The 21,039-nt window shown below is 47.1% G+C and overlaps 1 protein-coding gene across 1 annotated transcript in view; it reads right to left on the bottom strand.

Annotated features, from left to right (window-relative positions):
- Positions 1-3,619: 3,619 nt before the first annotated feature.
- LOC134354611 (leucine-rich repeat and fibronectin type III domain-containing protein 1-like) overlaps positions 3,620-21,039 on the bottom strand; it is a 321,579-nt gene continuing 304,159 nt past the window's right edge. The window contains exon 3 of the mRNA XM_063063618.1: positions 3,620-5,167. Coding sequence (XP_062919688.1) covers positions 4,267-5,167 — 901 coding nt within the window. The 3' untranslated portion in view covers positions 3,620-4,266. The remainder of the gene's footprint in view (positions 5,168-21,039) is intronic.

Here is a 21,039-nt window from a genome sequence, read left to right as displayed (position 1 = left end):
AGGGGAAGCAGAAGGTTCTTTCCCATTCTGCTATCCAAGGATTGTCCTGTCTCTTATTACATAGCTTGCTGGGTACAAACAACTCTTCTATTACAACAGTCAAGTATTGTCAAGTATTTTTGATTGGAAGGCACTCAAAAGTTTTCCACTTCTGTTGGAAAGGGAACAGTGCTGAACCACAGACCAGGCAATACTGCCCCCAGAGGCACGGTGTGTGGGTGGCAGAGGCAGGAAGACTGCCGAAGCTCAACGTGCAGGACAATATTTCAGCATCAGCGGTGTAGCTCCCTCCCAGTGAGCCCTTGCCCTTTACAAAGATTTGTCAACAAGTATCTCAGCATGAAACAGGTCCCACAGCCCAACTCGTCCGTGTCGACCATCATGTCCATCATGTCAGTCCCAGCATGTCTTATGAGGATAGGCTGAGGGAGCTAGGACTTTTCTAGAGTAGGAGTTCCCACCCATGTTTATGCCATGAACTGAGGCGTACATGGAACCCAGGTTGGGAACCTCTGGTCTAGAGTGGCGGAGGATGAGAGGTGACTTGATAGAGGTGTACACGATGATAAGAGGCATAGCTAGAGTGGACAGCCAGAGACATTATTCCAGGGCAGAAATGACTAATATGAAGGACCATAATTTTCAGGTGATTGGAGCAAAGTATAGAGAGTGGTGGGAGCATGAAACACATTGCCGAAGGTGGTAGTAGAAGCAGATACATTAGGGACATTTAAGAAACTCCTAGATAAGCACATGGATGATAGAAAAAAATGGAGGGTTATATTAGAGGGAAGGGTTATATTGATCTTGGAGAAGGTTAAAACGTCGGCACAACATTGTGGGCCAATAGGCCTGTACTGTACTGTACTGCAGTGTTTGATGTTTGACCCATATTCCTTTAAAACAGGTATTCCCAACCTGGGGTCAACGGACCCCTTGTTTAATAGTATTGGTCCATGGCATAAGAAAGTTTGGCATCCCCTGCTCTGAACTGTTCCTATCCATGTACCTGTCCAAACGTCTTTCCAATGTTGTTAATTCACCTGCCTCAGCCCCTTTCTCTGGTAGCTCATTACATCAATGAACCTGAAGAGGGTTCCCCTCAGGTCCCTGTTAAATCTTTCATCTCTCACCTTTAACCTGTGCCCTCTAGTTTTTTTTTGTTTTTTTCTTTCCTTTCCCTGGAATAAAGGCTGTGTGCCTTCATCCTATTTGTGTCTTTCATGACTCTATACATCTGTGGAAGCTCAGCCTAGTCGATCTCTCCCTGTAACCCAACCCCCCTGATCCTGGTAGCATCCTGGTAAACCTCTCCCAGCCACTGAGCACATCTACATGAAACGCTGTCGCAGGAAAGCAGCAGCCATCATCAGGGACCCCCAACCAGGTCATGCTCTCTTCTCACTGCTGCCATCAGGTAGAAGGCACAGGAGTCTCAGGACTCACACCACCAGGTTCAGGAACAGTTACTATTCCTCACCCATCAAGCTCTCAAACCAAAGGATAACTTCACTCAGCTTCTCTTGCCCCATCATTGAAGTGTTCCCACAACCTATGGATTCACTTCATCTTATGTTTTCATTACATGTTGCCTATTTATTTATTTATATCATTTCTTTCTTTTTGTATTTGCACAGTTGGACCATGAGACCTTAAAATATAGGAGCAGAATTAGTCCATTTGGCCCATCATGCCTGTCCTGCTATTTCATCATGGCTGATCCATTTTCCCTGTCAGCCTCAATTTCCTGCCTTCTCCCTGTATCCCCTCATGCCCTGATTGACCTAGAATCTATCAACTACTGCTTTAAATATACCCAATGAATTGGCCTCCACGGCCACCTTTGACAAGGAATTCCTCAGATTCACCACTCTCGGGCTATAAAGAAAATCCTCCTTGTATTGATTCTAAAAGGACACCCCTCTATTCTGAGGCCGTGTCGTCTGGTGCTAAACTCCCCACCACTGGTAACATCCTCTCCACATCCACTCTAGCCAAGCCTTTCAACTTTCAATAGGTTTCAATGAGAACACTCTCATTCTTCTGATTTCCAGTGAGTACAGGCCAAGAGCTGTCAAATGCTGCTCACATGATAAGCATTTCAATTCCAGAATCATTTTCGTGAACCTCCTTTGAACTTTCTCCAAGGTTAGCTTAGTTTGCTTATTTCTTAGTTTGCTGTCTTCTGCACTCTGGGTGAACATCCAAGTTGGGCAGTCTTTCCTTGATTCTGTCATGGTAATTATTCTACAGATCTATTGAGTATTCCCACAGGAAAATGAATCTCAGGGTTGTATATAGTGACATATATGTACATTGATAATAAAATTTACTTTGAACTTTTGAACTTTGAAATCTTCCCTGCAGTTTTTCCTGTTCAATGATATCCCTCCCTTTGTCATGTGAAGTGTTCACCAGGAGACTCTGATGCATAAAGACAAGAACGGTCAGGCTGGAAAACAATTTCTTCCCTCAGGCCTCTAGGCTTCTGAACTCCCTGCCACATCGCATTCGAAGTGTCACCAGATAATTTGTACTGAAACCTACAATATTTAATTCATGCACTTTATCTTGTTGATGTATACGTAATTCATTTGTAGATTTAATTCATACTTTCCAAATTTATTGTAGGTCAAGATGGTGCCAGTGATCTGTGTGTGTGTCTCTCTCTCTCTCTCTCTCTCCTTCTGTCTCTCTGTCTCTCACTGGTGCAGGTGTCTGTGTGTGCCTGTCTCTCTCTCTCTCTCTCTCTCTCTCTCTCTCTCTGTCTCTCTCTCCCCCCCTCTCTCTCCCTGTCTTCCCCCCCCTCTCTCTCTCTCTCTGTCTCTCTCTCCCCCCCCCTCTCTCTCTCCCTGTCTCCCCCCCTCTCTCTCTCTCTCTCTCTCTCTCTCTCTCTCTCTCTCTCTCTCTCTCTCTCTCTCTCTCCCCCCTCTCTCTCTCTCCCTGTCTCCCCCCCCCTCTCTCTCTCTCTCTCTCTCTCTCTCTCTCTCTCTCTCTCTCTGTCTCTCTCTCTCTCTCTCTCCCTCTCTCACTGCTCCCAAGGGAAGGTCCCTGCGTTCGAGTGGTCACTCTGTCCCGTAATGTAGCGGAGGATGGAACTGAAGTTCTGGGTCGGGGTTTATTGAATGGACTGTTGTGGACTCTTTCAGTTTTATGTTGTATATTCTGTGTTTTTGCCCATTCCTTGTTGCCGCATATGTGATTTGTTTTGTTTGTTTTTCTTGAGCAAGGGGTGATTGGGGTTTGATGTTCTTGTTGCCATTTGCGTGAATTGTTTGTTTACTTGCGTGATGGGGGTTGGGAGTTTGATGTTCTCGTTGAGGTTTAAGCAATTTGTTTTTTTTTTGCGTGGGGGTGGGGGTTTGATGTTTCTCTTTGAACAGGTCCATGGTTTTCTTTGTTTGGTGGCTGTCCGTGGGAAGGTAAATCTCAGGGTTGTTTACTGCATACATTCTCTCATAATAAATGTACCTTGAACCTTATACGCGTGTTGTGTGTACTACTGTGCTTTGCACCCTGGGATCTGGAAAAGTATTGTCTCCTTTGGCGGTATAGTTAAATAACAATAAACTTGACCAACACAATCAAAAGAAAAGATACACTGGAGAAAGTGATGGCACAGGTTTTTAATATAAAAACGTGTTCCAAGGGGGTCTTTAAAAACATCATGGGTGGAACGACTCATTTTACTATATAGATATATAAATGTAGAATAGCAATACATATATCTATACAAATATCTCCATCAAGATACCTTTATAGATATAGTGTAAGACACTTACACAGAAATTTATCCAGGCCAGCCAGATACAACAAATATCAAACATGAAATTAGTAGTCACTGAAAAGCACTCTGGAATCGTCTGAATCTTTGACCCCCATTTCTTTCCACACGTTTATGCGATACACCGTTACTTTCCAGTTTTAATAAATGGCCGAGCCTTGCCTTCTTCGGAAACGAGTGCAAACCAGATGTTGTTCCAGGCAGCTGTGAAACGACGTGCTCAGAATGCACCACAGATTGACGCCAGTTGCTTTGGATTGCAGACACATAATGACGAAGTTAAGAAAGAACTCGAGGGTGCGGTGAGGGCCCCTCCTTGTCCCCGGTGTTGTGCATCAGTCATCTTTACCCTGACAAGGTCCGGTGGTGTGGTGGTTTAAGGCATTGCCAAGTGCGCCAAGGGCTTCCCTGCCCGCGGCCTCCCGCCAAGGGTTACCAGTGGCCGAGTGCTGGCCCTCCAGTCATGATGCTGTCCTATCAGCTCACACTGTGCTCTCCAGCATCCACTCTGTGCTGCCGTATGTCGTTCTCTTGCTCTCCAGAGCAAACTCATCAGAGTTCAAATTCTGCCCGCTGCCGGTCAGGCTTGCTTTAGTCCGCGCCCGCCTTGGGTAACTGTGACTCTGGAACAGAGAATAGTCTCCATCAAAGGAGTGTCTATGCTGGGACCTTGGGAACTCGCAGGGCAGAACGGGAACGTTACCAAGCTTAATCTGCCTCTCTCTCCGGGGCAGGTTACCCTTGCTCGCCCTGATCAGACAGACTGACATGCTGGAGTCAGTGGTGCTTCCTTCGGTCGCTCTCTCTTCAGAAGACAACTGTGCCTCTTTCTGGAGGTCTGGGCTCGGCTTTGTCCTCCTCTGTGTGTGAGATAGAGAGTCCATTGTCATTCCGCTGCTGCTCGGAGGGCTGCCGCACTGTTCCCCCGACAGGTTTAATAGCACAGTCACCGAGCCTTTGGGGCAGTCACCGAAAATCTCCTGCGTGCACTCACCTGACCCCTCGGCTAGCTTGGAGCTGGACCGCGTCATGCCTCCCTGCTGACTGCCATTGGTCTGAGAGCAGACGTTGCTGACCGGCGTCTTGCCCTCACCTGCGTTGCTGTACACCTTGTAGCGGATCATCAGGATGATGATGAAGACCAAGACGGAGGCCACGATGATGCCGCCGATGATGATGATCATTGTCCCACCAAGGAACTGCGTGTGCATGGAGTGGCAGCGGGAGTACTCCTGCTCCGTAGTAAACTGCACGCAGCCCACCACTCTGGTCGCTGTCATCAGCGTGCTCCAGTCGTCGTAGACGGCCAGGATGCACAGGTCATAGTCGCGCCCTGGAGACAGGTCATTCACTAAGAAGGTTTTACTGGTGGATGGAATCATTCTGAAAGACAGAAAGCCTTCAGTTAGTCAAATTCATCTCTTGAAAAATGGAGTGTTGTTAATGGGGACTTCGCTTAAACCAGTTTAAATTTTAGACAGTCCATAAGGCATAGGAGCAGAATTAGGCCATTCAGCCCATTAACTCTGTTCTGCTATTCCATCATGGCTGAGTTATTAACCTTCTCAACCACATTCTCCTGCCTTCTCCCACATAGGACCCTAAGGTATAGCAACAATACACACAGAGTGCTGGAGGAACTCAGTAGGTCAGGCAGCATCTATGGAAATTAATAGATAGTCGATGCTTTGGGGCGAGACCCTTCATCAGGACTCAACAGCAGCAAGTCAGAACATTTGAACGGACAATGAACATACATGTAAATGCCATTGGAAATAAAACATGACAGCACCTCTATTTCCTTCGGAGTCTGCGAAGATTTGGCATGTCATCTAAAACTTTGACAAACTCCTATAGGTGTATATCAGCGAGTGTACTGACTGGCTGTATCACGGCCTGGTATGGGAACACCAATGCCTCTGACCGAAAAATCCTACACAAGGTAGTGGACTCGGCCCAGTCCATCACGGGTAAAGCCCTCCCAACCATTGAGCACACCTACATGAAACACTGTCATAGGAAAGCAGCATCCATCATCAGAGATCCTCACCACCCAGGACATGCTCTGCTCTCGTTGCTGGTAGAAGGTACAGGAGCCTCAGGACTCACCACCAGGTTCACAGACAGACACTACCCCACAACCATCAGGCTCTTGAACAATAGGGGATAACTACACTCGTTTGCCCATAATTGAAATATTCCCACAACCAATTATCTCACTGAGGGACTCTTTATATTGTTATTTCATGTTATTTATTGCTATTTATTGATATTTGCATTTACAGGGTTTGTTGTCCTCTGCAGTCTGGTTGATCTTTCCTTGATCCTGTTCGGTAGATTTGCTGAGTATGCCCACAGGAAAATGAATCTCAGGGTTGTATATGGTGACACATAGGTACTTAGACAATAAAAGTTACTTTGAACTTTGAAACAAACCATGGATGCTAACTCAGTATTTGTTTTGGTCTCTTTCTGCGCTACTTATTTAATCACAACACTGGGCCACATACCTATATACAGCTAGTGTGCCTAAGACTTCAGCACAATCAACACCATCATCATTCTGTGCCAAGTCATACGACGGGCAATCATGATCTAAACATAACCATAATTGCTTTTGGCAATTTTTTCTACAGAAGTGGTTTGTCATTGCCGCCTTCTGGGCGGTTTCTTTGCAAGACGGGTGACCCCAGCCATTATCAATACCCTTCAGAGATTGTCTGCCTGGCGTCAGTGGTCGCATAACCAGGACTTCTGTTCTTTTGATTGCTGTGTATAAGATACTTGTCCCTTTGAACAGTACTGTAGCAATATTATGTATTGCACTGTACTGCTGCCACAAAGAAAAACAAATTTCATGACATATGTGAGTGATGATAAACCTGATTCAGAAATTGGTCTCTTCTGTGGACTGAGAGTGGGAAGGGGGCAGGGAGAGGGGAATCATGGTTGGAAAAAGGGGAAGAGTGAGGGGAAGGAGCTGGAGGCACCAGAGAGACATTCTGTAATGATCAATAAACCAACTGTTTGCAATCAAATGACCTTGCCTGGTGTCTCAGGGCTGGGTGTGTCTGCACCTGCACAATTCCAACCCCATCCCATCACTCCTTCTCTGCCACCTGTCCCACACCACTCCCACATGCTCCACCCTCACCATTCCCAACACCCTTTGCTTCCACCAGATTTACAAACTTGCTCTCCACTCCACGTTGACCAATAAAGTATTGGGCAGAAGTCTTAGGTGCCCTAGCTATATATACTGTACATTGCATATTCTTTTTGTAATTTATAGTTTTTTTGATGCACTGCAATGTACTTCCACTGCAAAACGACAAACTTCACGGCATATGCCACTGATACTAAACCTGAGTTGACTTTCCCCATGCTGGAAATATAAATAAAGATCAGCTTTATATCTGCAAATATCACCACACTTCCAGTGCCAATAGAGTGCCCACAGCTCACTAACCTGAACCATCTGTTTTTGGTATGTGGGAGGAAACTGGAGCACTTGGAGGAAATTTACATGGTCACAGAGGGAACGTACAAGTTCCTTATAGACAGCAGTGGGAATTAAACCCCGATTCCTGATTGCAGGCGCCATAAAGCATGGCGGTAACCGCTTTGTTACTGCACCCCCACCCCCCATGTCAAACACCAGAGGACATACTTTTAAGGTTAGAGAGGGGAAGATTAAAAGTGACATAAAGGGAAGGTTTTTTTTTTACCCAGAGATTAAATAAACATGCCCCTGAGATGGGTAACCAGGGATAGCAGTGAAAATAGGAAGTTTAAAGTTTAAGAGCTTTTTAGCTGAAGATGATCATCATTACGTGCCATGTCATGTGATATGGGTGATTATGGTGACCATGATCATTCTTGGTAAAATTTTCTACAGAAGTGGTTTGCTATTGCCTTCTTCTGGGCAGTGTCTTTACAAAAAGGGCAACCCCAGCTATTATTAATACTCTTCAGAGGTTGACTGCCTGGCATCAGTGATCACATAACCAGGACTTGTGATATTGCCCAGCTGCTCATACAACCATCCACCACCTGCTCTCATGGTTTCATGTGACCTTGATCTGGGGGGGGGGGTTGGGGGGGGGAGGTAAGCAAGTACTGCACCTCGCCCAAGTACTGCACTTCACCCAAGGGTGACTTGCAGGCTCGCAGAGGGAAGGAGAGCCTTACACCTCCTTTGGTAGAGACAAATCTCCACTCCAGCACCCTGCCTTTTAGATAGACACATCAATTACATGAACATGGAGGGATATGGATCATACCCAGGTGGAGAACATTCAGTATAAATTAGATGAGGATCAGCACAATATTGTGGATAGAATGTCTTGTTCATTGCTGTTCTGTTCTTTGTCGCAGGGATACACTCTAAGGAAGTTGTGTATTGTCAGTTTTCCGATTTACACACTTACAACTGTCCCTAAAGACCACAAATGGTCTCTTGCCACGTCACCATCCACAGCTTTGAAGCTCACCCATGTCCTTCCTCACTGCTGAGGTCCTTGCCTGTCGCATCTCCCAGATTGACTGCTCCAAACTCCCACTGTTCCTTAACCAAAAGCACTTCCCTCAAATTCTCCATGATCCTGACACTAACCAACTTCAATTCTTTGTATAAATTGGCACTAAGATAGGCACAACGTGTGCCAAATGGCCTGCCCTGTGCGGTTCTGTTCTGTGTTTTAAACTGAATATTAAACACCAATCTCTGATGGATAGGGGACAGGAGAACGAAGAAGTGTCATTCACCTCTCACCAAGATGATGACGATCATAAGACCGTAAGACATAGAAGCAGAATTAGGCTGCTCAGCCCATCGAGTCTGCTCCAACATTTCATCATGGCTGATTTATTATCCCTCTCAACCCATTCTCCTGCCGTCTCCCCATAATCTTCTGACGCCCTGATGAATCAAGAATCTATTACTGTAATCTCTAATGACTTGGCATCCACAGCTGTCTGTAGCAATGAATTCCACGGTTCACCATCCTCTGGCTAAAGAAATCCATCCTCATTTCTGACATAAAGAGACACCCTTCTATTCTGAGTCTCTCCCCTCTCAATCCTACCCCAGACTAATAAAGGGCAGAAGCCCTTTTGGTCCTCGTCCCGGTCAAGATGGTGCCTGCATTCAATGCTCCTTTGTCAACATTTTCTGGATAGATCATGAAACTGTATATTTCACTTGTTTTAAGCCTCTTACATTTGATTTTTGTCTTGGATGTTGTAATTTGAAGTTTGGAAATCATATGGGTGTTTCAGCAGTCTCCAAGGGGATTCCAGAAGGTAGAGTCAGCGTACGGGAACCTCGTGGCGAGTAAGCTGCAAGCTGATGTTTGACTCAATTTTGCCAATTAAATCTTGCGTTGTTCACTGATTAAAGTGGCAAGGGAGATTGAAAAGCTGGCCGCCTACCTTTTTATTGCTGGTGAGATCTCTCTGCTATGGAAAGGGAGAATGTTGCCCAGGTTTTCTGCTTTTTGAATGTTGGCTTGGACTGCGGACTTTTTTTTTGTATTCTGTGTTTTGAGCCTGATCTATCTCATTTATCTGTGCACGGTGAGGAGAATTTGGGGTTGATGTGCCTGTTCCATTTTTGTTCATTGTTTTGTGCGGGGAGGTGGGATTTGGGGGTCGATGATCGTGCTGCCATTCTTTTCTTTCTTGGTTTCACGGCTATCTGGAGAAGAAGGTTTTCAGAGTTGTATACTTGGATAATAAATGGACCTTTGAGCTTCTCTACTGACAATCCCATTAGATCACAAACCATGGACATACACCTAACAGGAGACTCCCTTGAAAACCCTCCCAACATCTCTGCTGAATAGGACAGGGTGTGGTTCTTCTGAACCTCTCCAAGTCCAGTGCTCAACGGAAAAAGTTTCATGACAAGGGAAGGCCAATCACATTGCTTACTCGACACATGATGCCTCCTGTACAGTTATTAAACATGAACCAGTGACCATTGTGACAAGAATACACATAAATTAAGATGTTTTCTGGCCTGGGCTTGAACCAGTGGCATCAGCAGTGGTCTGCCACCTGTCCTCAGGGGAGGGAGAGATAAGGCACACAATGAAGCAGCATTTGGAGGTGTTAATGAAGAAGCCATCAGTCTGAGTATTGTCAAGAGTGGCTCCCCCTTTGAACCCTGAACTGTTTGAAGTGATGGACAGGCGATACTCCAGCAGGGGGATAAAAACGGACAGGTTCGCTAAGGCAGGACACACACGACACACACAACACTCGAGGTAACGAGACCCTGGAAGCGGTGCGCCTCTCACGAGTTGGTGGGAAGTACCAGACAACGCACAGGGTGGAATGGTACGATCAGCGGGAACCCGGTGTGTGTCCACCCTTGCTTGGGTGCCGGGTTCACTGCAGAGGATCGACCGCATCTGGAGGAGGGGTCACAGTCGGTGACATCAGCTGACATCACAAAGGACCCGCCCGGAAGCTGCTTGTGAGCAATATCGCCGGTCTGTGAGTGGAAACCGTTTCTGAATGATCATTCATTCCCGTTCTCTCTCTCTCCCTCCCCCCACGTTGTCCATCGCCATGGCAACGATTACTGCGAACTGAACTAAATTGAACTGGACTTTTGTGTCACTTTGAAATTGGTCATTTACCCCTAGACAACGATAGAGCTTGATTGATCCTGTTATCTTAATTCTGTGCACGTGTGTTTATCATTGCTGAACTGTTGCATTTATTATCCTTTCGATTACTGTGTTGCTTGTTTCTTTAATAAAACTTTCTTAGATCTAGTAATCCAGACTCCAACTGAGTGATCCATTTCTGCTGGTTTGGCAACCCAGTTACGGGGTACGTAACATAAGTGGGGTTCTCGTCCGGGATTTTGAACGCTAAATTTGGGACGGAGTAAATTGATTGGGTTAAAATTCCTGAAAGAAAGAAGAGACAAACAGCAGAAATGGAGGCTGAGGAATTTATAACGGCGCCGACCTTGGAGGCATTAGAGGATGCCAGGAAATCGGAATTGGTAGCTGTGGCCAAACGGTTGAATCTTGCTAAGGGGAAGTCAACAATGAGGAGAGAGGAGATACACAGAGCTATCGTAGAGCACTATGTATCTAAAGGTGTGTTTCCCCAAGGCGAGCTGGGGGTGGTGTCTATTGAAAAACCTGCTGGAGATGCGGTACAGGTGCAGCTCGAAAAACTGAGACTCGAGCACGAGTTCCGGGTACGGCAGTTGGAGCGGGAAGAGAAAGGGAGAGAGTTAGAAAGGCGGGAGAAAGAGAAAGAGTTAGAAAGGCAAGAGAGAGAGAGGGAGAGACAGTTGGAGAGAGAAGAGAAAGAGAGGCAATGGGAGTGAGAAGAGAAAGAGAGGCAGAGGGAAAGGGAATTTGAGCTGGAGAAGTTAAAGTTAAGGGCCGAACAGGGGCTCATGCCGAACCAAGGTGGAGGGTTTCGGGCGACCCAGGAGGTTAGGCTGGTTCCCCCATTTGACGATACCGACGTGGATCGGTACTTTCTCCACTTCGAAAAAGTGGCTATAAGTCAGGACTGGCCGAGGGATAAGTGGGTTGTTTTGCTTCAAAGTGTACTGAAAGGGAAAGCCCAAGGAGCTTACTCGGCTTTGTCCGCAGAAGATGCCCAGAGGTATGAGGTGGTGAAAGAGGCCATCCCCAGGATTTATGAGTTGGTCCTAGAGGCATACCGGCAGAGGTTCCGGAATGCGAGGAAGCAGTGGGACCACACGTATTTGGAGTTTGCCCGTGAGATGCAGACATATTGTGAGCGTTGGTGCGCCTCGAAGGGGATAGAGGGTGATTATGACAGACTGCTACAGCTGATCCTGATTGAGCAGTTTAAAGGTTGTGTCCCTGAGGGTATGAGGCCCTACCTCGATGAGAAAGAGGCAGCCATGTTAGTCGCAACTGCTAAGTTAGCGGATGAGTATGCGTTGACGCATAAAATGAAGTTTGCCCCGAGTAAAGACTACCAGAAGGGTAGTCAGGACGGCCGGGAGAGTCCGCCGGAAAAGTCAGAAAGTAAGCCGGGGACTAGTGAAAAGGATAAGGTAGACCGGGAGCAGTCTGGCAGGAAGTCTCCTTGGATCGTCTGCTATAATTGCCGGAAAGTCGGACACTTTGCGTCCAGGTGCTTTGCCCCAAAGAAGGAGACGGGAAAAGGGAAGACAACGATTTTGAATGACTGTATTGAGCTGTTAAGCGAACCGCTAGGGAAGGACAGGTCTGCCAAAGTTCAGGAAGGGCGCGAGAGGTTTATCTCGGCCGGATTGGTGTCAGTGAAGGAGGGGTTAAAACCAGTTCCAGTGCGGATCTGGAGAGACACGGGAGCGTGTCAGTCACTAATACTGAAGAGTGTATTAGAGTTTAGCTCGGAGACCCAGACTGGGGAGGTAAAGGTCAAAGGTGTTGGGGAAGGGACAGAGTTAGTCCCTTTGCACCAGATACACTTACAAAGCAACCTGGTCTCTGGACTAGTCACAATCGGGGTGAGGTCCGAATTACCGATGAAAGGCGTGGAAGTCTTGCTCGGTAATGACGTCGCCGGGGGAATCGTGTTCCCAATCGTGAGATTGACAGGTCAGCCTGCCAGCGGTGAGGCCCTGCCCATGGACTCACAGGTTCATCATGGGGCTGCGGTACTGAATTTAGCTGCAGTGGTAAATTTAGCTGAACCTTGCTAAACCTTGCTTTAGCTGAATCTGCCAACCTTGTACAAGAAGGGGGTAGAAAATGAAAAGGAGGAGTGTAGTGAGACAAGAGGTAGTGAGAGAGCTGGGACAGACGTAGCAGTAGCCAGGAAAGAATTTGTGCAGACGCGGGAGTGAGACGAGGGGCTGATGGTTTCGGCAGAGACAGCTCTCTCTGATGCAAACTTGATAAGGGAACTAGTAGGCTATTGTGCGGAGGAGGAAGTGCTAAGGAAGAAAGGGAGACCAAGTACCGTACCCGCAGATGAGGAATGGGGGGTGGTGCAAAACAGTTATGGGGATGAGGTTTTTAACATGGCCCACGAGGTACCCCCCGGTGGACATTTTGCGGTGCTGGAGGAAACAGTTGGTGGAATCATGAAAGAGATTTACCGGCTGCCCAAGGTGAAGGATGTTATTGATCATAACCGACGCGAACTGAGACAGTCACAGGCTTTTGATATGCTAACAAATCTAGTCGGTGTTAGCGTGGAAATCAATGAAGCTAGGGGCCCCCGATAAGAGAAAAAAACCATTTTGAAAAGATTAGTATGGGACCGATCAGATGGGAGAAGGCTATTGTTTTGGCCAGGTCTACTGATAAGGTCTCTCCCTTAATCCCCGAACAAAGCGGCTCTTTAGGAGAAGTAATTAAACGACTCGCACCCGTGTGTTTGATTGTCCCGAGGCGATGCAAAAAACTGGGACGTTGGGTGGTGTCTGTTACAATAGGTCAGCCTAGTAAACAACATTCATATATAATGAGTAATTCAGTGACTAAAGGGCTGATGAACCCAGAGGTGTGTATTGGCAATTTAATACGGCTGTCTGAAGCCAGCTTGATAGTGAACCTTGAAAAAAATGAGTTCGGCCACGCGAAGGTCACTTACCTGGGAATTGTGGTGACACAGGGGCAGCTGGCAGTGATGCAAGCTACAGTGCAGGCTATCGCTGACCTCCCAACCCCGACAGACAAGAGGGCCCTCAGAAGGCTCTTGGAGATGGTGGGGTACTGTGGGAAGTTTTGCAATAACTCTGCGGTCACTACCCCTCCCCCTCCTACTAAGCCCTTGCGAGAGAAAACTGAGGCGGAATGGGACGACCCTTGTTATTGTGGTCCGGGACAAAACCAAATGAGAGGTTACATTGATCGCAATTCATCAGTGTTTTTGGCCACTATGAAGTTTGCTGAGTTGGAGCCTGGTCTAAGGGATTATTAATAACACATATAAAAGGAACAGAAACTGTGATGACTGTCTGTCAAGGTGTTGACAACTTCAAACTGGCTGTGTTAGCCAAATAGCTGATAAAGATGTATATTTGTGTGTGTATCAAATAATGTACTCATGTTTGTAATTTTTACCTCCCGGTAAAAATCCTTAAAGGGGGGAAGTGTGACGAGAATACACATAAATTAAGATGTTTGCTGGCCTGGGCTTGAACCAGTGGCATCAGCAGTGGTCTGCCACCTGACCTCAGGGGAGGGAGAGATAAGGAACAATGGAGCAGCATTTGGAGGTGTTAATGAAGGAGCCATCAGTCTGGGTATTGTCAAGAGCGGCTCCCCCTTTGAACCCTGAACTGTTTGAAGTGATGGACAGGCGATACCCCAGCAGGGGGATAAAAAGGGACAGGTTCGCTAAGGCAGGACACACACGACACACACAACACTCGAGGTAACGAGACCCTGGAAGCGGTGCGCCTCTCACGAGTTGGTGGGAAGTACGGGACAACGCACAGGGTGGAATGGTACGATCAGCGGGAACCCGGTGTGTGTCCGCCCTCGCTTGGGTGCCGGGTTCACTGCAGAGGATCGACCGCATCTGGAGGAGGGGTCACAGTCGGTGACCTCAGGTGACATCACAAAGGACCCGCCCGGAAGCTGCTTGTGAGCCATATCGCCAGTCTGTGAGTGGAAGCCATTCTGAATGATCAGTTGTTCTCATTCTCTCTCTCCCTCCCCCCACGTTGTCTATCGCCATGGCAACGATTACTGCGAACTGAACTAAATCGAACTGGACTTTTGTGTCACTTTGAAATTGGTCATTTACCCCTAGACAACGATAGAGCTTGATTGATCCTGTTATCGTAATTCTGTGCACATGTGTGTTTATCATCGCTGAACTGTTGCATTTATTATCCTTTCGATTACTGTGTTGCTTGGTTCTTTAATAAAACTTTCTTAGATCTAGTAATCCAGACTCCAACTGAGTGATCCATTTCTGCTGGTTTGGCAACCCAGTTACGGGCTACGTAACACCATCAACATTTTAAAACATAAAATCCATGCCATGACTTCCCAGAGGAAAAGTCGCGGGACTGTCTGATAGTGGGGAGGGATGGTCTGTTGGTGAATTAAATGGTTTGATGATGCGGCAGGACAGTCTGTTGCTGTGGTGGGTCAATTTGATGGTGGGGCAGGATAGTCTGATGCTGTGGCAAGAAGGTCTGATGGTGGGTCGGGACAGTCTGATGGTGGAATACGTGGTCTGATGTTGTGGCAGGGTGGTCAGAAGGTAGGGAGAGGGCACTCTGATTTTGGAGTAGATGCTCTGATGGTGTGGGAGGATGGTCTGTTGGTGAATTAAATGGTTTGATGATGCGACAGGACAGTCTGTTGCTGTGGTGGGTCAATTTGATGCTGGGGCAGAAAAGTCTGATGCTGTGGCAAGACGGTCTGATGGTGGTGCGGTACGGTTTGTCGGGACAGTCTGATGGTGGAATACGTGGTCTGATGTTGTGGCAGGGTGGTCAGAAGGTAGGGAGAGGGCACTCTGATTTTGGAGTAGATGCTGTGATGGTGTGGAAGGATGGTCTGTTGGTGGACTAAATGGCCTGATGGTGGCGCAGGACAGTCTTGATGGTGGGAAGCAGTCTGGTGGTGCTGCAGGGAGGTCTGATGGTGGCTGTTTTGGTCTGATGGTGCGGCAGGATAGTCTGATGGGCGGGGTGGTAAGGTCTGAGGTGGGGAGGGACAAACCACTGCCTCACAGTTCCGGAGTTCTGTGTTTGATCCTGTCTCAGTCTCTGTCTGTGTGGAGTTTGCACGTTCCCCCTGTCACCCCTGAGGTTTCCCTGGGTGCTCCCAATTATCATCAGGCCAGGTTAATAAGCCACGGGGCAATGCTCCCAATACTCCCAATGCGTGGGTGGCTAAAGAATCGTGTGGCTGTTAATGGACACGCGAGAGAAATTTTTTCCCAGGGAAGCAGATGGTGGACAAAATGTATGGCAATGCTGGTGTGCTCCAAGATACCAACTGGCTCCCTTCTAACTTGTAATAAAATATGGATTCAATGCTACCTCGTAGACTACCATCTCCCAGTCTCTGATGTTGACACAGCCGGTTAGATTGCTCTCCATGGTACATCTGTAGACATTTGTGAGTGTCTTTGGTGACACACCAAATCTCCTCAAACTCGGAATCAAATCCAATTTTGCATCCACCTATCACCTGTCCCATCCACTCCCTTCATCATTTTCTACCAGCAATCTTCCCCCTATCTTTCAGTCCCGATCTGAAACATTGACTGTTCATTTCCCCGTCTGACCTAAGTTCCTGAATAATCCTGTTGATTGTCAGTTCTCCGAGTCTGTCATTACAACGTCCTCTTGTACTCAGTGTTGTCCTGAGGCAGATAGAGTACAAAGTATTGGCGTGCTAATGACAGTGCGATGTGCAGCGACTGGAGTTATTCAGAACTGATGAATCGACACAAAAAGAAAAGATCTATCAGAATAATAAGTGAATCCTCTGCACCACAACTGCCGACATTTATGGCTGGTGTGCTCTCATAAAGGTGAGCGATGAGAGTGCTGGGGGTTGGAACAGTTTTCCAAACCAGAGTCAGCATTAAACTCTTGCAGAGTGGGGACAGCACAGGTAAGATATAAAGCAAGGTTACTTTGAATTGTCTCATAACACACAACCAGGACAGGGACAATGCATGCTATGTACAGTATCAAACTCTGTCAACATTGTCGGATCTCACACGCCCAGGAGCAGGGACAGAACTAGCTATATATAGTATCGAACTCCGTCTGCACTGTCTGATCAACCGTTCACAGGGTGGGGACTGTATATGTTAAATACAATAGAAATCTCCCTCTATACGCTCCCATCACACACTCTCAAGGCAGAGTCAGTACCGGTTATATACAGTATCAAACTCCCTCCGCACTGTCCGATCACACACTCCCAGGGCAGAGTCAGCACAGGTGATATACAGCATCAAACTCCCTCCGCACTGTCCGATCACACACTCCCAGGGCAGAGTCAGCACAGGTGATATACAGTATCAAACTCCCTCCGCACTGTCCGATCACACACTCCCAGGGCAGAGTCAGTACAGGTGATATACAGTATCAAACTCCCTCCGCACTGTCCGATCACACACCCCCAGGGCAGAGACAGTACCGGTTATATACAGCATCAAACTCCCTCCACACTGTCCGATCACACACTCCCAGGGCAGAGTCAGTACAGGTGATATACAGTATCAAACTCCCTCCGCACTGTCCGATTACACACTCCCAGGGCAGAGTCAGTACAGGTGATATACAGCATCAATCTCCCTCCACACTGTTCGATCACACACCCCCAGGGCAGAGTCAGTACAGGTGATATACAGCATCAAACTCCCTCCGCACTGTCCGATCACACTCCCAGGGCAGAGTCAGTACAGGTGATATACAGTATCAAACTCCCTCCGCACTGTCCGATCACACACTCCCAGGGCAGAGACAGTACCGGTTATATACAGTATCAAACTCCCTCCACACTGTTCGATCACACACCCCCAGGGCAGAGTCAGTACAGGTGATATACAGTATCAAACTCCCTCCGCACTGTCCGATCACACACTCCCAGGGCAGAGTCAGCACAGGTGATATACAGTATCAAACTCCCTCCGCACTGTCCGATCACACACTCCCAGGGCAGAGTCAGTACAGGTGATATACAGCATCAATCTCCCTCCACACTGTTCGATCACACACCCCCAGGGCAGAGTCAGTACCGGTTATATACAGTATCAAACTCCCTCTACACTGTCCGATCACACACTCCCAGGGCAGAGTCAGTACAGGTGATATACAGCATCAATATCCCTCCACACCAGGGTTTCTTAACCAGTGTACTGCGAGAGAATGTGATTATAAAAAGTAAACATATTTCTTTGAACTTGACGTAATGCGCGATGCTAGTGCTTGTACTGGTGGGCAGTGACCGAGCAGCCCCATTAACATTCTCGATGGAGATAGGTCTCTCAGCCCAGAGTGGCAGTGCACAATCAGACCGTGTTTATTCTCAGGTTTTGATGCGAGATAAGGGGGGCTGTTGATAATTGGTGAACATTGTATTGCACAGAGGGGAGGATGGTGGGCTGATAATTGGTGAGCACTGTATTGCGTGGAGGAATCACGGTAGGCTGATGAGGACCGTGAAGCACGTTTTGCAAGCATTGAATGGACTCACCCAACTTGGGCTGTGACGTTAGCACCTCCCTCATGAATTACCTCTCCCAGATTCCCCTTGCACGTCGCTAACTAACTGGTGAGCAAAAACACTCCACCAGTGTGGTGGAAACTTGCAGGGAAATTTTCATTCCAATTACGGTCCAGTGTGGCGATTTTTGAAGAGGAGGTGTGAGATGGAAGGGGAGGATTCTAGGCCTCGGCCTACGGACAATTCTGATAAGGTTAATGATGAAGAATTACATTCTTCTCAGTCATTTCACTGCACTCGTGCAACAATGGACAGAAAAACAGTTTATTTACTATAAAAGTTTATTTACACAACAAATACACAAAGTACAAACATTATTTTCAAGACAGTGAATAAATTCAAATTAAAATATGATTACTATTGTCCATAAAACAGTCAATTCCTGAGGGGAGGGGGTCATTACTCCTGGAAATCCCTCATTATGACTGTATGCTCCCTCTCAAAGGACAGCCGGGCATGAACGCATCCTCGGAAAAGAGACAGGTCGTCGGCCCGGGCAGCGCCCTCCACCTTCCGCCACCTAGACCCGTGAATGTCCATCTTGGCCAGGCCCAGGAGCAAACCCACCGGGAGATCTTCCTCACGACCCGCACCCTTCCATACTGGGTGCCCGTTATTGAAGAGCACGGGGCTAAAGTGCAGCCAGAAGCTGAGCAGCAGCCCCTGCAGAAACTCAAAGAGCGGCTGCAACCTCTTGCATTCCGTGTAAGCACAGTACACTGACTCCTCCCGGACAGGTGGATGGGGGGGGGGGGTCAGTGAACCTGTTGTACGGTACTGCCTGATGCAACACCTTCCACCCCAGGTCCATGTTGTACGGGGGAAGCAACCCTGCATAAGGAGATTTCCACTGGGAACTTCCTTCGCTGCCAGATGGTAAAACAGGCCGCCAAGGTGAGTCTGGTCAGCAGACGAAGGGAAGAGAGTGAAAGGTGTGTAGGAGCAGCCCCTACAAGAAACGTTTTGGAGCATCACGGAGGGGCACGGTAGGCATCCCTGCGAGACGGCTCACGTTCCATGGCACCCAATCCTCATTGTATCCCGAGGCCTGGTTCTGACGAGCTCTCCCAGCCCATCAGGTGGCGATGCAGCCGGAAACTCTCCACTTCCTCGAGCCTACACACCCACTGTAACAGGATTGGGACCAATCTCCCTCGCAGCCTGAGCACCGTCCCCCACGAGCACAGGGGCAGCATGTCTGAATGAGACTAGACTCCATACCTTCAACAGCTCTCAGTAAAACCGAGGCAGTTCCCTCAACGTGATGCTGTGTGCTGGAAGTCGTGTGCCCTCCTGCAGCCAGTGTCCCCGGTGGAGAAAGTGCGTCACCAGCGCATGCCATCTTGGAGGGTGGTCACGGTACGGGTATCTCTGCCAAGTCCTAAGGTGGAGAGCTGCCACCAGTTACATAGACTGGTGATCCAAGTTGTCCTATTCCATGGCAAACAACTTACAAATACAGCTGTGGCTCCAGTAAAATTCAAATATTTAACTACAAATCACAGCCATATGACACGTAAAAGTGCTGATTATTTTAAACAGTAATTTGAATCTCAAAACAAACAGATTAAAACTTTTGAAAATAAAGTCACAGTCAGTAAAAGGATTCAGGAAGCAAGTTGTTTAGTAGTTTTAAGACCAGTTCACTGGAGAATGTTTAAAAAGCTGTGTGAACACCTGGACAAAGAGCACACCAACCTCCTGCTCCATACAGATATCTGGAGGCTCAGCAGAGGGAGAGTTCTCAACAGGGTGTTTGAACTGGAAGGTGAATTGCAAAACATAGGAGGCCAGATTTTGCAAAGTGCTTTGAAGAGGAAGAATATCTGCAGAAACTAGCCTACTTAACAGACAGTTTTTATTGTATGAACCAATTGATCAAGTCCCCGTAAGGCTCTGGAGAAAATATTTTGACTTCAAGTGACAAGATTCTTGGATTTAAAAGGAAGTTGAATCTTTGGGAAAATCATGCTGGAAAAGGAAATCTTGAAATGTTTCCACTGCTGCTTGGGCTTGAGAGTGAGAAAGGATATCAGAAAGTCTCAAGTCTTATTGAAGATCGCCTGGAAGAACTGCAGAACAAAATTGAACAGTATTTTTCCTCCCTTTCAACACTAATGTATGACTGAGTGACAAACCCTTTCTCTGAATCTTCTGCTCAGCCTGAGAACTTGACTTTGAGAGAAGAGGAAGAACTTTGTGAACTGCACTCTGATCATGCACTCAAGATGAGATTTACTGCCCTGCCCCTGGACAAGTTCTGGATTTCTGTGAAAGAGTACCCTGCCATTCTTAGGAAAGCAATGCACATTTTGTGTAGTTTTCAACTTCTTACGAGCGTAAGCAAGTTTTTTCTTGTTTAACAAGCATCAAGAGCAAGGATAGAAATCGTTTCATTTCAGTTGAATGTGAAATCCATATGTGCTTCTCTCAAGTTCAACCCAGAAATGAGAAATTTATTATGTTTGCCTTATTAATTTTTAAAATTTATGAAATAGAAAGAAAGCGTAATTTCAAGAAAGATAAGTAAGGCTTAACTGTTTTTTTTTTAAGAAAGACTGGCTACAAATTATTCTCTACTCTAAAGAGCCAAGCCAATTATTTTTGGATTATTATACCTACAACTTACTGATCACGCTAACGTACCATGAGCTTTAAATATAATAATTTTTATGCAGGAATTCCCTGAGACCTGAAAATAATTTCAAGGGTTCCTCCAGGACAAAAAGGTTGAGAAAGGCTGCACTACACTGTATGATGAAACACTCCCAGGGTATGGACAGTGCAGAATATACACAGTATCATACTCCCTCTACACTATCTGATTACACACTCCCAGGGTATGGACAGTGCAGGATATACACACAGTATCAAACTCCCTCTACACTGGCTGATTACACACTCCCAGGGTATGGACAGTGCAGGATATACATAGTATCATACCCTCTACACTCTCTGATTACACACTCCCAGGGTATGGACAGTGCAGGATATACACAGTATCATACTCCCTCTACACTATCTGATTACACACTCCCAGGGTATGGA

Source organism: Mobula hypostoma, chromosome 12 (genome assembly GCF_963921235.1).
Source record: "Mobula hypostoma chromosome 12, sMobHyp1.1, whole genome shotgun sequence".
Taxonomy (NCBI): domain Eukaryota; kingdom Metazoa; phylum Chordata; class Chondrichthyes; order Myliobatiformes; family Myliobatidae; genus Mobula; species Mobula hypostoma.
This window is presented reverse-complemented; position numbering and strand designations above follow the sequence as displayed.